The sequence below is a fragment of the Diabrotica undecimpunctata genome, chromosome 1, assembly GCF_040954645.1.
Source record: "Diabrotica undecimpunctata isolate CICGRU chromosome 1, icDiaUnde3, whole genome shotgun sequence".
NCBI lineage: Eukaryota > Metazoa > Arthropoda > Insecta > Coleoptera > Chrysomelidae > Diabrotica > Diabrotica undecimpunctata.
The window spans coordinates 120,854,740-120,872,192 of NC_092803.1; the positions used below are offsets into that span (position 1 = coordinate 120,854,740).

The following is a 17,453-nucleotide window of genomic DNA, read 5'->3' on the forward strand; positions in this document are numbered from 1 at the left end:
AGAGTCGACGTGTGGTGTGGTAGTAAGAAGTGCCGTATCGTCTGCGTATAATAAAGTAGTTGTATGTGTATATCTGGGATTGGGAAAGTCGCTGTTGTATATTGTATAGAGTATTGGTGCCAACACGGAACCCTGAGGGACTCCCGCAGTGGGAGTGAAGGATGTAGAGTATCGATCACGCTCCTTGACTGTAATCTGCCGTTGAGAGACGTAGGAGTGGATGAGTCTGACGAATGGAGTAGGTAGCCCGATGCTCACAAGTTTCTTGACCAGTCCCACATGCCAGACTTGGTCGAAGACTTTTTGAACATCGAGGAAGATGCCTAGTGACAAATTGCCGTCGTTCAGACTTTGTGTGAGGTGTGTGACGATTTCAGTCAATGCCGTTTTGGTAGAGTACCCTTCTCTAAAGCCGAATTGGTAAGGTGGGATGATGTTGTGTTCTGTGGCGAAGTCTACGAGTCTTTCTTTGAGGATCCTCTCGAAGACTTTCGCCAAAGAGTTCAGGAGAGATATCGGCCTGTAAGAGTGTGGGTTGGTACGCGGCTTGCCCTTTTTCAAGAGCATAATTGTATGTGCTACTTTCCAAGGTTTTGGGAAGTAGCAGAGTTTAAGAGTGGCATTGACTATGTTCGTCAGGTATAGAGTGACGCTCAGCGGGAGGTGACGCACACAGTTCCTGGCAATCTTGTCAGGCCCCGGTGCGTTTGATTTGCCGATTTGGCAGAATTGTATGAATGTTTGGTGATCCACAGGCGCCATGATTGGATGTTCATGGGGTGCCTGAGGGTCGAAAGGGGTTCTGAGCAGTCGTGTTATGTCTCTCACTGCGCGATCACAGAAGGCATGATCGAATCTCGGATCGTCTGGAGATACTAAGGTGTTCTGAAGGTGGGTTTTGAAAGCTTCTGCTTTCTGTTCGTTTGAATTAATAATTTGATTGTTCACCACAAGGTGAGAAGGATTATTGGTTTTTTGTTTGGTTAGGCATTTGAATTTTTGCCAGAATTTGCCGCTGTCGCGGTAATCAAGACTGGAGGTCGCTGCAGCCCATTGTCTGGACTGCAGATTGTTGACCTGCAGTTTGATCGCCGCAGACAGACGGTTATATTCTGTTTTGACGAGGGGATTGCGTGTGCGTTGGAATTGACGGAGGAGACGTCTCTTTTGTTTGATTTTATCGATGATGAACTGAGGTAGAGGTGGTTTGTTAGGGTTGATTACCCTATTAGGGACCGACAAATCAATTGCTTGATTTATCAGGTTAGTAATTACCGTGATACCTCGGTCGATATCATCAGGGTACATAAAAAGATTGCCTAACTCTGGAGTGTTATTTGACAAGTATGTTTGGAAGAGTTCCCAGTTGGCGCGTTTGTAGTCTCTTATTACTTTAGGAGGGTTAGGAGGTGGATGATTTAGTATCTGTTCCTTAACCAGCAGAGGAAGGTGATCCGACGTTATAGAATCGCCCAGAAAGCATTCGTCAGCCAGTCGATCAATTAGGTCGTACGTGCATACGATATGATCGATGACTGACAGGCCCTGCGGACCCACAAACGTCGGCTCACGGTTACGAATGCGGTGTAGGGGGAGGTTAAGGAGCAAATCCGACAGAACATTGCCTGCACGGTTCGACGCCGTGTCGCCATATCTGGTGTGTCTGGCGTTAAAGTCTCCTAGGATGATAGCCTTATTCAGGCTGGAGACGTAGTCAAACAATGTCTCGGATAGCGGTTGTGGAGGATGCTTGTAATAAGAGACTATGGTAACGGTCTCGTTATTGTCGAGGTGGATGTCAACTGCCAGGAAGTCTTCATCATTGAGAAGGATGTGAGGAGGAATGGTATGTAGGGAAAAAGGGATGCCATATTTAATCAGGAAGCCTATGCCGTGAGACGTTTGGCTTTTTGGACGGTGTAGTGTGCAGTATCCTGGGAAGATGGGATCGTGTTTGGCGAGGGTGTCGGAGAGGGCAAGGATCTGAATATTGTGGTGTTGGAGGATATGTTTGATGAAGGGGCGTTTTCTCGCAACACCCTGGCAGTTCACAGCACCAATCGTACTGTCCATTAGAGGGGCAGGAAGGTGATGGATGCTTTGTTGCTATGGGCGACAAGAGTGCTCTTGTGCCCAAACACCAAAGTGGTAAAATGATTTGTAATGTCTAGGATAAGTTGGCGGCGGTCAGGAAGGAGGTTGATAAGGATGAGCGAGGTGAACTCCATGACCGTCTTCATGTCGGAAGTTAGTTCATATGGAGGATCTCGCTTTTCGGTTGAGATTGGTTGTGTCTCTTGCGGGGTCTTGGGTGTTTCCCTTCTGTGGGGGCATTTGGCCGAATAGGCCGCATGGTCTCCGCCACAGTTGGGACATTTTGGTGATTGAGGTGTGGGACAGGCCGTGGATTTATGGTCTTGGCCACAGGTAGGACAGCGGTACTGCTTTTGCGGGCACTCCGTAATGGTATGCCCGTTCTGGCTGCACCTGCCGCAGTATTTTGGGATGGGAGGAACTGGGTTTGCGTTAAGTGGTAACTCGACGTGTAATCGGAGGCCGTCCATAAAGATACCTCTGGTCAACATCTCTGTGTACTTAAGTTCACTCGACGTGACCAGCTTTACGAACGTAGTGAGTAGGTTTGACTTAGATATGATCCTCCATAGACGAACTACGGGGATATCCATGTCGGTGAAGGCACGTGTGAGGTCGGCGTCAGAGTAGACTCTTTCAACTCCCTTGACGACGACCATGTATGTAGGTTTGGAAGAGCGGGTGGGATTTCTGGGTGCTGGAATGTGTTTGGGTGAGACGAGGACTTTAGGGTCACCCAGAGCATCACGGAGCTTGCGTTGTAACTCGACATGATTTACCGGATGGAAGGTAGTTAAGTGTGCAATTTGGGTAGGAAGGACCTTGACGGTCGAGATTTGGTTTAGAAGGATCTCTCGGGTGTTTATGATGCGGAAGAAATCTCTTTGGGTCGATTTCTCTATGGGAATGTTGGTGATAGTATAGTTGAAGGATTTGGGTTGGGTGGAGGTAGTGGCCTGGGATGCAGGGACGGTAGTTCTGGGAGTGGTGGTGGCGTTAGCGTATGAAGCGGTTGTGTTTTGTGTGGAAGGTGGGATGATAGGAGCGTGTGTTGGTTGTGGATTTCGTGTGTTTGTTGGTTGTGTGTTGACTGTATTAATAAGTTGTGGAGATTGGATGTTTGTCGCTGAAGCGGCATGGGTGGTATTGGTATGTATGGTGAAGTTTTGTTGTGGTTGTGAGGCTAAAGTGGTGATAGGAGGAGTGGGTGTATTAAGGATTGCAGATGATCGGGTTAGCTGCAGTTGCGCTATCAACCGATCGATCTGTTCTACGGGTAGGGTGGAAATAATATCTGACATGAAAGTGTCAGAAAGGTTATTGGTGATATTGGATTGGGTGGTATCTGGGATGTGTAGTGTGGGTGGGAAAGAAGTGATCGGTGGCATGGTGGTGTTGGTAGGTGTGATTAAGGTCTGAGTTGCGGGTGTCCTTTGTGAGGGTAGCGGAGGGAAGTCGTAATTATCGATGGAGGGCATGTCTTTGGAGTGTTGCCCAGGGTCGGGTGGTTCAGCAGGAACGACTCTGTTCGACCTGTTGGAGCGGGTCGACCTTGGCATGTTCAAAGTGGAAGGCTAGGTAAATTAACCCAGATGACACCTATTTTCAAGCACCTTGTGCAATGTGCAGGATGGCTGGTAAGCCGGACTATACTTAACTATTTTGAGCTAGCGGTCCCCCGTAGATATTATAATGTAATTGGTAAAGTGCAGATTTGTGCCGGCACGACTGTTCACAGACTCCGACGGAAGCTGTAAGCCCCGGCAACGGCCTGCGTGGATGGCTTCTTACAGACCGCCCACTAAGCCTACACCGTGACCAGCAGAATCTCCGTCAGAGAGTACAAAACGCCGGTAGACCAGCAAAAAACACAGCACTTACCTTGTAACTCCAAGTATGGCCACGTGGCGACCACGTGGTTGGTTTCACCAGGTTATCTCTTCGTATTCGCGGCTTTGTACTTCTTGGCCGGCTTCCAGCGGTCAGAGCTTGGCTTTGTCTATGACAGCCGTCTGACCCTCTGCTATGAAGACCTAAAAAGCACTAACACTGTACACTACGTACTCACTACGGCGAACGGACGAAAGAGGACTTGCTGACCTGAAAATCGCCAATATTTATATGCGCTGTTCGAGCGATAAATAGGGATTTCCAGGTCGAGAGCCAATGGGAAAATTCGAGACGGGGCGATGCGCATCGAAATGCGTACTAGTCCACAGACTATGGCATTCGATGACATCCCTCCTCCAAGGGGGGGGATGTCATCCCAATAAAAATACAATAAAAGATACATATGAAAATACACAAGAAAATATGCATAAAAATATAAGTAAAAATGTTCAAAATAATTCACACAACACTGAACTATTTACGGGGGGAGGTCGGTGGTGATGACGGCATCTCAAGCTCCTACAGGTCCATCCTCGGTCGGCGTGCCAACTCCTCCAACGGGTTCGTCTTCTTCTCGGTCGTCCGGATCTCATCTGCCATATCCAACGGGGTTTCGTAGGGTACCAGTGTGCCGAAGCCTACGTGGTCGTCCAACCACTTTCGGTAGGGGGCGATGACTGGGTCTACTCCGGGACTTTCATCGGCATCTGGGGCTTCTAACTTCGAATAAGCCTGGCTCGTCAAAGGTGTCTGCACGTCGAAGGCATCAGGTCTGCAAAAGGTCTCGATGTCGGAGTGTTAAAGTATTGCTTTCTAACACTACGTGGTTCTCTCCATTCTTCTCTTGACTTCAACCCATGTTGAAGTCAATGGTGTGTTGCCTTCTGTGAATTCGAGCTGGGTCGTGGGTTCGGATTTTAACCACGTTGTCGGGCGCCATGTCACCTCGGGGGAACAAATAAGGGTCTAACCACCTTCTGTTGTCTCCGGATGCTCTGTAGAGGGCTTCGAATATACTGTCGAGAGCTTCCCTACTTAAGTCTATTTTCGGGTTATGGACTTGGAAAATATTTATCTTCGGTGTCTTGCCTTGAAAAAGGCAAGATATTTCCCTCATGACAATTTCTTCGTCGAAATAAAACACCAAATTAAGTTGAAACAATTCTCAGCCACAGAGTATGGTAAATAAATGCAGGAAGCAGAGCCCCGAGAGCACTAAGCTCTGGGAGAGCCCGTGAGGGACTGCCTTGCTGACCTGAAAATCGCCAATATTTATATGCGCTGTTCGAGAGCGATAAATATGGATTTCCAGGTCAAGAGCCAATGGGAAAATTCGAGGCGGGGCGATGCGCATCGAAATGCGTACTAGTCCACAGACTATGGCATTCGATGACAGTTCATCGACTACCGGAATCGGTCCAAAGATGAACTTAGCACATATGAACTTTAAAACATTTGTGTGATTAATAATTGTCGTAGCTCGCGCGCGCGCAACTGTTTAGAATAGCGTAAGCAGTGTAAGAGCAAGGAGAATCACCCACGAGGCGATCGGTCTGGGACCAGTTTAGGGAGCAAGCCAAAGTTGGGCCTTTTCCAAATCAAACGTGAATCCATATACTCTTCCTTTCTGACTTATGCTTGTAATTTTAGCTTCTTTCAAAGCCTCTCTGGCCTTTTCACTACGCCTTAAATGCAGCCCATAATCTGATTGAAACACTTACTTCGTATTCTCGTCTTTTTCCTGGCTCGCCTGATTTTTGTGTGTCACATTTAACACATGTATCTCGTAATGGTACCTACAGTGAAAATTAAAGTCGCGTTGGAAAATTTGTCTGTATACACTTTCTGAGACAGGTATCACAACTTACCGGTTTCAGAACTAGATTCTGTTGAACCGTTGTCGTTTTCTGGCTCGTACTCGCTATCACTAGCACTAAATGGTTCTTTTACTGATTCTCTACAACTCATTTTACCACAAGCAGACGTAACACTTATAAAAAACTACTAACAGAATTTCTGACAGAATGGTCTAAGTCAGACCATTTTGCCTTAGAACGGCAACCTTCGTAACATTGGACATGTATTACAGTAGCGTCGTCTCTGAGCGGTTGGATGCACTAATATTTTTTAAACTTTGTAGCAAAATAGAAGACTGCTAAACAGAATTATATACCAAGAAAGCGCGCAGCATAAAATTCTTGACTTAGACCACTCTGGTTTGCAACATCTCTTCAAGTTCAGGCTTTTTCGGTTAGTAAAATGATAACTATAACTAACAATAGTTTTAATATAAAACCTATATCAAACTTCCTGTGTTGGACTGCATCGAACTTAGTTACTAGATTTCGATTATATCCGTGGAGTCATTGATACTACGACTGTATAGTGAACTCTGGAAAATAAAGTACCACACCCAATTCAAGCAATGCAAGATGAAGTTGGAAGAAACCTGGATGTAGTCAAATGGGATATTTTAAATTCGATTAGGTATACCACTATATCGACAAATACAAATAAAGACGATACTATTGCTGTGCATTGCTTTAATCAGTCAATATCCTCTTCTTCTTCTTCTTTTTATGTAAACATGACTCTCTGTTTTTCAATGTGCCTCCGATAATATCGTAAAAGGGATGTAGAAGGAAAACTTCTATATTATCTGCAAATTGTTTTCTTTATAGCAAGGTTTTGAATAACTCCTCTCTCACACTTTGAAATGCTTACGTTGGTTGTTTTTTTACAGTAATGAAAATAAAAAAGATTATATCAGGTAGAAGACTTCGTCCTTTAGTCCAAGAATTTATTGCTGATCATCCATTCCTGTTCATTCTTATTCTCAAAGAGAAGGACGAAAATGGGGACGTATTTATAAATATATTATTCACTGGTAAATTAAGAAGCCCTACAGAAATGTTCTGAATATAAAATAAATGTTACCTTATGTGATATGAAGTAGTAGGATGAAATTGTTTAATTTAAATTTTAATAAATGGATACTACCAGTAAGAAATACCAACGACAATCATATAGAAAAAAGGAAAAGGTAAAACATCTGCAAACATGACTAACTACTGTAGGAAATAGTAGAATTGCAGTGAGAAAAGAACAACTTTCAGATAAAACCAACGTAAATATTTCTAAACCAGCATCTGGTTGGTTCATTAACTCCGAAGTTAACTATACTTATTCAACACAAACAAGAAGTTTCTAAATTTATAATTACTTTTTTTTTGGTTTTTCCATTTTGTCGTACGTCAATCTTCATTTTTACTTTAAAAATGAATATAGATCGAATATAGGTATCTGCCACGAGTTATTTCATTATAGCAAAGTTTTGAATAACCTTTCTGTCACACTTACTTATGGTTACTGTTATGCTTACTTTGGTTGATTTTCACAGCAATGAAACCGGTAATTATTAAAACTAGATGTAGAGGACCTCGTCCTCCAGTTCAAGAATTTATTGCTGATCATCAATTCCTGGTTATTCTTATTCTAAAAGAGAAGGACGAAAATGGGGACGTATCTATAAATATATTATTCTATGGTAAATTAAGAAGCCCTACAGAAATTTTCTGAATGTAAAATAAATAGGTTACCTTATGTGATATGAAGTAGTAGGATGAAATTGTTTAGTTTAAATTTTAATAAATGGATTTATATGAAAATAAGAAATATTTATCAAATAGACTACCAATAAGCAACACCAACGACATAAATATAGAAAAAATGAAAAGGTAAAGCATCTGCAACCAAGGGTATCTACTACAGGGAAATAGAAGAATTGCAGTGAGAAAAGAACAACTTTCAAAGAAAACAAGCTTAAATATTTCTAAACCTGCGTCTCTTTCGCTTCATTAACTACGAAGTTAACTATGTTTATTTAACAGAAACAAGAAGTTTATAAATTTATAATTATTTTTTTTTTTGTTTTTCCATCTTAGAAATGCAACAAAAGGAAAAAATTACAAGATGTACAACTATCATGGGTCTTTGTAAAAACTTGTCAAAATTTAGATTAAAAATACATATTTGTTCATTTGGATAAAATAGGGTAAACAGCAGACAGCTGTAATACATGTTGCATAGAAAAACAAATTAAAATAATAATGACACTCTTCCTAACACAAAGCTTAAGCTAATAAAACATTTTTAGTTACATGTTAAAATTGACTTGTGTCAGAAAAAAATTTTGAAAAAATTTATTTAAAAATTCCTTTATAAAAGATATAATAATAAAAAAAACCCTATCGGGCTACATCACAAAACTTTTGAATAGTTTCTATATAGAAACAAATAGTTGACTGAAAGACAAAAACATAACTATTTAATAAAACTATGGCTTTAAAGCCAATATCTATCTACAAAGATAGAAAAAAGGTAAAAACAAAAACCAAGAAAGCATTCAGAGGTATCGACTTGATAAGAATTTTTTATTTTTTTTTTTTTGTTAACTAAAAATTCTGTTGAAATTCTGTTCAACTTTGCTACGAACTGAGAACGTGTGGGAGATTTAAAAATCTACTGAACCAAAAAATGCCTATTTTTCAAAGGAAAGAACATAATTGAAGATTTTATTAAGATTATCAATCTGCAAAATGCATTTAGTTTTCTTTATAGCAAGGTTTTGAATAACTCTTCTGTCACACTTTGAAAATACTTACTTTGGTTGTTTTTTCACAGTAATGAAAATGAAACTGGCTAAAAAAGCAATTATACGGCCTCATCCTCCAGTCCAAGAATTTATAGCTGATCATCCATTTCTGGTTATTCTTATTCTCAAAGAGAAGAACGACAATGGGGACATATCTATAAATATATTGTTTAAGGGTAAATTAAGTAGACCCACATACAATGTTCAGAATGTAGATGAAATTGTTTAATTTAAATTTTGTTAAATGGATGTATATGAAAACAAGAAATATATCTTTTCAAGTAGACTACCACTAAACAATACTAACAATAATAATATAGAACAAAATCAAACCTAAAACATTTGCAAACATGACTAACTACTGCAAAGAAATGGTAGAATTGCATTGAGAAAAGAACAACTTTCAAAGAAAATAAACTTAAAAATTTCTAAACCTGCACCTGTTTGTTTTCTTTAACTCGGCAGTTAACTGTGTTTATTTTTATTTAACACAAACAAGGAGTGTCTTTTATTATCATTTTTTTGTGTTGCCATTTTGTTGTACGCCTGTCTTCATACATATACAGGGTCGTTCATTAATAATTGGAAATATTTTAAGTGTAGATTTCTGAACTCAAAATATTAAGATTTAACCCAAATAACTTAAATAAAATGTGGATCGTTACTGAGTTACAGGGTGTTTTATTTAAAAATTTAAAAATTTTGTGTACCCAGTACTTTAAAACTACACTGCGCTAAAAAATTAACGCATAATTTTAAAAACCCTGGCAAATCAAATAATTTTAATGTCTCGATACCTATATCAAAGAATATTCTTTGCCTATATATTCGATACAATATACCCCCGGTATATTGTAAAATTTATCGAAAGAACGGTAAAAAACCCTGATGTTTTTACCAGTTTTTGCAAAAAAATTAAAAACATGCTAATTGTGCTTCATTTTATTTCGAATTTAGTTGGGTTGGATTACGTTGTGCTGAACGTTTAAAGGGGTTTTTCAAGTTTATTAAGTGTTTTTTCTTTGAAATGAACCACCAGCAGCAAGAAAATCGAAATTTGTCAGAAAGTGACTGTTTTAGAATCGTTACTCTTCGCGAAGAAGGATACACTCGAGTAGAACTCGCTGAACGTTTTAATGTCACCCAGTCAACCATTTCAAGAGTGTTAACACGTTTTTCTGTTACTGGAAGTAACTCGAGAAGACCCGGTCAAGGCAGTAGAAGGGTTACAACTCCTAATCAAGACCAGTTTTTGACACTTCGTACACCGAAACAAAGGTTTGTTACCTGTACTTCTCTATAAAATGAATTTTTGGATCGTTATAACTTTAGAATCAGCCAAAATACGATTAGAAGAAGACTTGCCGAAAACGACATACACCCTGAAGGACACCAATTGGCCCATTATTGACCAGAGACCATAGAAGGCAAAGATTGCATTTTGCTCGTAAACATGTTGATTGGAATAATGACGATTGGGAAAGAATATTGTTCACCGATGAATCCAGGTACTGTCTTTTTTCTGATGACAGGAGAAACCGAGTGTATAGAAGGCCTGTGAAAGGCTACGCACAGTGTAACACCGTAGGGACTGTACATTATGGCGGCGGCTCAGAAATGGTGTGGGGTGGGATTAATTTAGAGGCTCGTACGGAATTAGTTAGAATAGATTGCGGTCGCCTTACATCGCAGAGGTATATAACCGACATTTTAGAAGAGCATGTCGTGCCATTTGCACCATTTATTGGAGATAATTTCATGCTTATTCAAGATCATGCCAGGCCACACACGGCAAGAATTGTGCAGCAGTATCGTCAGGAGGTTGGAATTCCTGCCATAGATTGCCCTGCCAGAAGTCCTCAACCCAATAGAACATGTTTGGGACATCATAGGCAGACGACTACGACAACTCCTAATGCACCAAACACATTAAATGAACTGTTTTTGCGGTTGGTTGAAATTTGGGATCAAATTTATCAAGAAGAAATCAGAACGATTATTCTCAGTATGAGAGATCGTTGTCAAGCAGTAATAAATGCCAGAGGAGGCAATACTCGATACTAGTACACGGTACTAGTATTTTATTCAACTTTAAAAATTTCAATTTCGTCATTAATTTATAATGTTAGTTTGTTTAGATGTTTAGATTTATGATCTTATATTGTTAATTACAATACATTTTTTGTAAAAAAAGAAAAGTGTTTATTTAAGATGTTCTAGAACAACCATACACCAGAAAAGAACAAACAAAAATTTTTTCATTACAACTCAAAATTAGAATTTTAAAATTATGCGTTAATTTTTTAGCGCATTGCATTTGACATATCCTTATCATACTTGGCAGGACGTGAAGGTACTGTACACCCTACTAAATCATGTTAAATAAACGTTTCTGACTATTACCAGAGGCGAATGACAGGAGAAAGTGAAAGGTTGAGCCTTCCAAAATTCTACGTCACTGGTGGAATTGCTATTTTAGTGAAATTTTTCGGTTCGGCAATATTTTCTATGTAAATAATGTAAATAATATAATCTTTATTTGGAAGGATGATTTTTGATATTGATATTTTGATTAATGTATTAATTATGTCGGTGTTTTTGGGTCACAGGACCCAAAATGCACATTGCATTTATTGTGCAAATGAAATTTTAATCGCCATCACCAACAAAACATAGTGTTATCTATTAAAATTTCTTGAAACGAATAGGTGCATTCAACATTTAAATTCAAATTGTGGTTCTAAAATGAACTACTTTAATGTGAAGCCTATTTACCTCAAAAAGCTTATCAATGCTTTCGTTAAACGATCTTCTAACAAAACATATTTGGCTGATTGGCAATAAAATTAGCGGCATTTACTATTTGCTGCCATAGTGTTTGACGATTATTTAATTCTTGTGAGTATACCAGTGATTTCATATACCCCCAGAAATAAAAATTTAAGGGCATTCATGTGTTCTAGGCGGCCACGGAACTTCATTATCTGTGCCAATACAATGATGGGGAAATTGCCTATCTAGATAGTTTCGTACTATTAAAGGACAATAAGGCGGAGCTCCGTCCTGCATGAACTATATATATATATATATATATATATATATATATATATATATATATATATATATATATATATATATATATATATATGTATATATATATATATATATATATATGTATATATATATATATATATATATATATATACAGGGTGGTCCTTAAGTAATTGTACAAAAAGAAACCGTAGATTCAACACCTTAAAATATTACGATTTAAGCAAAATTGCTTTAATAAAATGTTGATATTAACAAAGATACAGGGTGGTGGAAATTTAAAATTTTAGTTTTCGCTATAACTTTTAGGTTTGTAAACATTTATGTATCAAAATTCATAACTGGGTACTATTAAACATAATAAATTATAATTTGATGCATGCGTTAATGTAGCTGATAGAGGGCGCTACATATGCCACATATGTGGTATACATTTGCACTTAACTTTTTTGCTCTTTAAGTTATCGGTATTGGTGATATAAAATATTAAATATACATTATTTTAACAAAAAAAGGTATACTTGTTAATAACTTTAAAACTCAACTGTTTTCAAGATAATCGCATTTTACAAATCAACTACATAATTCAGATTTAACGCAATTACTCCAAGCAATGAAAGAAAAATAGACAAAAACATCAATACTTCTGAATTTTGGTATAAAATGCCTTTAATAAAGTTAATAGTTAACGAAGTATAAAATAAAAGAAATATGTTCAGAAATATTTTCAGAAATTCAAATTTTTTTTTCTTCAACGCCCTGTATATTGAAAACGGATGGCGTTACAAAAATTTTTTACTAAGCAAACCCCAATTATTTTTCAGTTTTTTACCTACCATAGAGACGGGGTTACCTTTTTTTGAAACACCCTGTATATATATATATATATATATATATATATATATATATATATATATATATATATATATATATATATATATCTTCCTTGATTAAGTGGCAAATCTTCTGGATCGTCAAAAACTTATAAAAACTAAATACGAGTAACCATTCAAATTTGCTGCCAATTCATAAGGACCCAACAAACTATCTTCAAATATACCGCACCGTACATTAATCTTAAAGTAATGTTGAAAATGTGACTCTCGAAATAGATAAGGATTTTGAATATCCCAACAGGGTCCAACTTGTAAATACAGTACATTTTGAAGACGTCTATCGCCGTATTCCCGTTTTCCTCCGCCATTCCTCCCGGTCCAAGGCATGCTCCTCCTTCAAACTTCTCGATTCTATCGCACTTCTAATTCCTTCATTCCATAAGTGTTTAGGTCTACCTCTTTTTGTTCTTCCAGGGGGCTTCCATCTGTGAAGTTTTTGGGGCCAACGTTCGTCAGGCATTCTCAATAGGTGTCCAAACCATTTTAAACCTCTTCTTTCTATTCTGTCAATGACCGTTTCTGTAGCATTTATGTTATTTCTTATAGATTCGTTGGTCTTTCTTTCCAGCCTTGATGTTCTAGCACTTCTTCTAAAATAATCCATTTCAACTGCCAACAATATTTCCTTCAGGTCTGCATTAATTGCCCATACTTCAGAGTCATAACAAAGAACTGATTCAACCATGGTTTGCCCTATTCTTTTTTGTTCCTTTTGGAAATGTTGCGATCCCACCATAAGGAGTTCAGACATCCTACAATTTTACGTCCCTGATTAATTCGGTGTTTAATTTCGGTTTCTCCCAAGCCGTTCTTATCAATGAGTGCACCTAAATATTTAAATTTTTCCACTTTGTTTGATTTACACGTCCTCGTCTATCAACACTTCAAACCTTGCATCTGATTTGATAACTAAATATTGTGTTTTCTTCATGCTGACTTGTAACCTCATTTTACATATTCTCTGTATAGACGCTTTATCATAAATTCTAGATCATAAGAATCTTGTGCTAGGACGACTTGGTCACTCGCAAAGTTCAGGGAGAACATTACGTCATTTCCTACCTTACCATTCCCGTTCGCTGGCAGTGTTTTTTCCAATTTTGGAGGGCTGCCTCAATATATAAATTAATCAGTAAGGGTGACATACTGCATCCTTTACTCCTTTAGTTACTTTTATTGGCTCTGATAGTCTATTTCGGATTTTTAGGTAAATAGTGATATCCCTGTATACTTCTGTGATTATTCTTAAAAGGTATCGACTAATGCCGAGTTGTTGTAAAGCTTGCCACAATTTAAGTCTCGGAATTTAACCTTCCCCCTTTTCTAGGTCGATGAAGGCTAGATGTACTTCGGTACCAACCGCTTTTCTTTTTTCTATTAATTATTGGAGTATAAACAAGTTATCAGTGCAAGATCTACCAGGCGTAAATCCACTTTGGTCTTCGCTAATTAGATGTCCTACATCATCTTGTATTTTTCCATTTATTATTTTTCCAAACAATCTCCCGAAAGTAGGTATAACACTTAATCCTCTGTAGCAGTTAGGATCTTTTCCATTACCTTTTTTAAAATTAAACTATCGATTAAAATTTTATATGCTTAAATAAATGCAATCCTATTACCTATAACCCAATAACACCGACATAATACATTAATTAGAATAATCATTAATGAAGAGTATATTATTTGCATACAAAGTATTGGAAAATCTAAAAATTGTGCTAAAATAATAATTCCGCTAGTGGCGTAGAATTTGTGAGGGGTCAACCATCCTTCACCCTGTAGTACGCTTCTGATAGTATCTAGAAACGTTTATTTAACATAATTTAGCAGAGTGTACAGTACCACAGTACCTACACTTCCTGCCAAGTATGACGAGGATGTCAAATTTAAAGTACTGAATACAAATAGTTTTTCAATTTTTAAATAAACACCCTGTAACTCAGTAAGGAGCCACATTTTCTTTAAGTGATTTGGGTCAAACCTTAATATTTTGAGCCCAGGAATCTACAGTTAAAATATTTCCAATTATTAATGAAACACCCTGTACATGAAATTGTATAACATTTTCTCGGTTAGTACAAATAAACCTAGAGCTAATATTAATAAAATTACAAGAATTATTATTAAGCAGTCTTCCGGATCGAACATTGAAATTACAAGCGTCGATTATCAGAGCTTTCAACATCCTCTTTAATGTCTTCTTCGGGGTCTCTTCCGAGGTCTCAGTCTGCTGAGCCCCCAGACACTACTACACTGATCACTAACCAATCCATTACTGGTACTTAGAACAGAGGACGTAGAAATGCAATTCGTAAGACATACGTTATAGAATGATATAACCAATCGTGGCAACTGTATGAAAATAGTTCATGGGTATTGATATTTATTTCCAGTTATCATCATATTATATTTTTCATTATCATATTTTGTAATTATGATAAACAATACACAGCAATGATATAAAAGAGGAAATGTTGCTTCATCTCTTGCGGTAACTCGCTTAAATGTAACAAACACTAGTTTGGCCATTGTTTCGTATAAAAAAAATACACAATTTTGTGATAAAAAATTAATTGTTCTATCTTTAAACTACAAACTACAGTAATCATATTGTTCCTAGTGTATGTAGTTTTGAATAACCCTATGTCTATCTGTTAAGATATATATTTAAGATCTTTTTCACAATAGGGAGAATCAGACAGATTGTGCAGCTTGAGAGCTCGTCGTATAGCAGCACTGTAACCTTATTGTTTAATGGCAAAGTAGAAAGCCCTTCTACCAAGTACGACAAAACTTTCAATTTTGTATTGTATTGTGATCATATTATTCAATAGGTAATAAAAGTAATGTTACCCTAAACTTATTATACCGAATTTCTACTTCATTATCATATTTTCTTTCTGCAGTATGGGCATATACCTCTATTAAGTTAATATTATTGTTAATAATATTAGTAAAAATTAATATTTATGTCTTAAACTACACACTACAGTAATCGTATTGATTCTAGTATAGTTTTGAATAACCCTAGGTCTGTCTGTTAAGATATTTATCTAAGAGTTTTTCCATATTAGGGAGAATAAAGAAGATGTGCTGCTTGGGAACTCGTCGTATAACGTTTATTGCTGATCATGCATTTTTGATTATGTTTGTGATCAAAGGGATGGAAGAAAATGGAGGCGGGGCTGTAAATTCATTGTTTACTGGCAAAGTAGAAAACCCTTCTTCCAATATTTGTAGATTTGAAGATTCCGATTTCAATTAAGTTCAATAATTTTACCGACTATAAATCTGCGAAGCAAATTTACATACATATAACAAACACATTTTTAGTGAAACATTTCTTTGTATAAACCAAACCCGTATCACAAAAATTGCCAAACCTTTTATTAAATATTTAAAATGTGAATAATACAAATCGAATGACCTATTATTGGAAACGCCTTTCAATATTGTACCCAATTTTTGACTAAAAACAATAAACAGCAACGTACGCAATTAATATCTTTTATTTTTGAAAAACTAATAATGTGTGTCCCAAAATTTACGCAAGATATGAATTTAATAGAAAACACTGTTTTTTCTCTTTAAATTGTAATTTTTAGTATCCTTTTAGAAGATCTACGATAATTCGCAGATCATTTCTATTCGTGTCTAGTAGATCTTTGGATCCTTTCCTCGAAGGTTCATGTATAAAAGCCTTTGAATGTTTGAGACCCTTTTGTTTGTACCAGTGGTTACGCTTGATCCGTTCTACCCAATCCAATATTGTTCTTTTGGCTGTGCTTCTTACTATGCCAATGACAAATTCTGCGCCTCTGAATGTTTCTTTTGCCCCTCCCCTGGCAAGTAGGTCCGCTTTTTGTTCCCTTTAATGCCAGTATGTCCAGGTAGTCAGAATAAACTTAATGCTTTTTCCAATCCGAATAAGATTCTGAAGACAGTTCCAAACTAATTTGTAATCAATCCGATTCGATTGTAATGCCTTTAATGCCACCTAGTTATCAGATATAATTTCTATAGATCTGTCTCTGCAGCTATAGCATAAATTTCTGATTGGAAAATTGTGGAGTGACTACCTAGTCTTTCACTAAGGCTTAGTGTTGGTTTTCGTATACTCCAGCTCCAACTCCTTTATCAGTTTGCCATTATATTTAATTCTGCCATTATATTTAACCTAGAAATTCACTAAATTTAAATTGTTTATTAAAATATTTTGTTAAGTAATGATTAATTGTGAAATTTATTGTTAATTTTATAAAATTGATTCTTTTACACTCATTGGCAGTTTACGGAGCAACAAATAATTCCAGAGAGTTTTATAATCCATCATTTTAAAGGTTTGTTGATGAGTAAAAAAAAATAATTTTTAAGCTCTAAAAAAGTACTGGTTATTGTTTATAGCTAAAAGAATCAAAAAGCACACATATTTTGACGTTTTTTGTTAATAATAAAAAACTTAGATAAAACCAGATTTTAGGGAGCAAAACTATAGGTTTTTTTTGTATATACTTGTAGTCGCTAAATCAATTATCGGTTACCGTTATAATTTTTGTCCTAGTGAAGTCTTATATTCCTGGACTAATTTTATCAGCACTCCAGACCTTCCAGTGGGTCCCACTCTACTTAGCGCTTTTCGTATCGTTACAACTGCATTTCCGATTTTATTTGACTTGTTATAGTCACAATAGAAAAGTACATTATCAAATAGCAAAGTTGCTGATAAACATTTTTTGGCGCGTATTTTTGCTGGCATTCATTCGTAATTGATCGGAATTGAAAAATTGCGAAAACCAGTTTTTCTGAAATATCTTATGATGCTAAAGTATTAGAATATCTATATAATGGTAGTTTGACTGCAATGT

The 17,453-nt window shown here is 37.0% G+C and overlaps 1 protein-coding gene across 36 annotated transcripts in view; it reads left to right on the forward strand.

Annotated features, from left to right (window-relative positions):
* Positions 1 to 17,453, forward strand: part of LOC140431103 (leukocyte elastase inhibitor-like) — a 228,099-nt gene that overhangs the window by 47,439 nt on the left and 163,207 nt on the right. Inside the window, exon 4 of one of the 36 annotated variants that reach the window (XM_072519029.1) lies at positions 15,663 to 15,868. The exons of 34 other annotated variants lie outside the window; for them this stretch is intronic. In XM_072519029.1, coding sequence (XP_072375130.1) covers positions 15,663 to 15,853 — 191 coding nt within the window. In that variant the 3' untranslated portion in view covers positions 15,854 to 15,868. Of the gene's footprint in view, positions 1 to 8,667; positions 8,925 to 15,662; positions 15,869 to 17,453 lie in introns of those variants that run through there. One more of the 36 variants, XM_072519025.1, reaches the window with a different exon arrangement.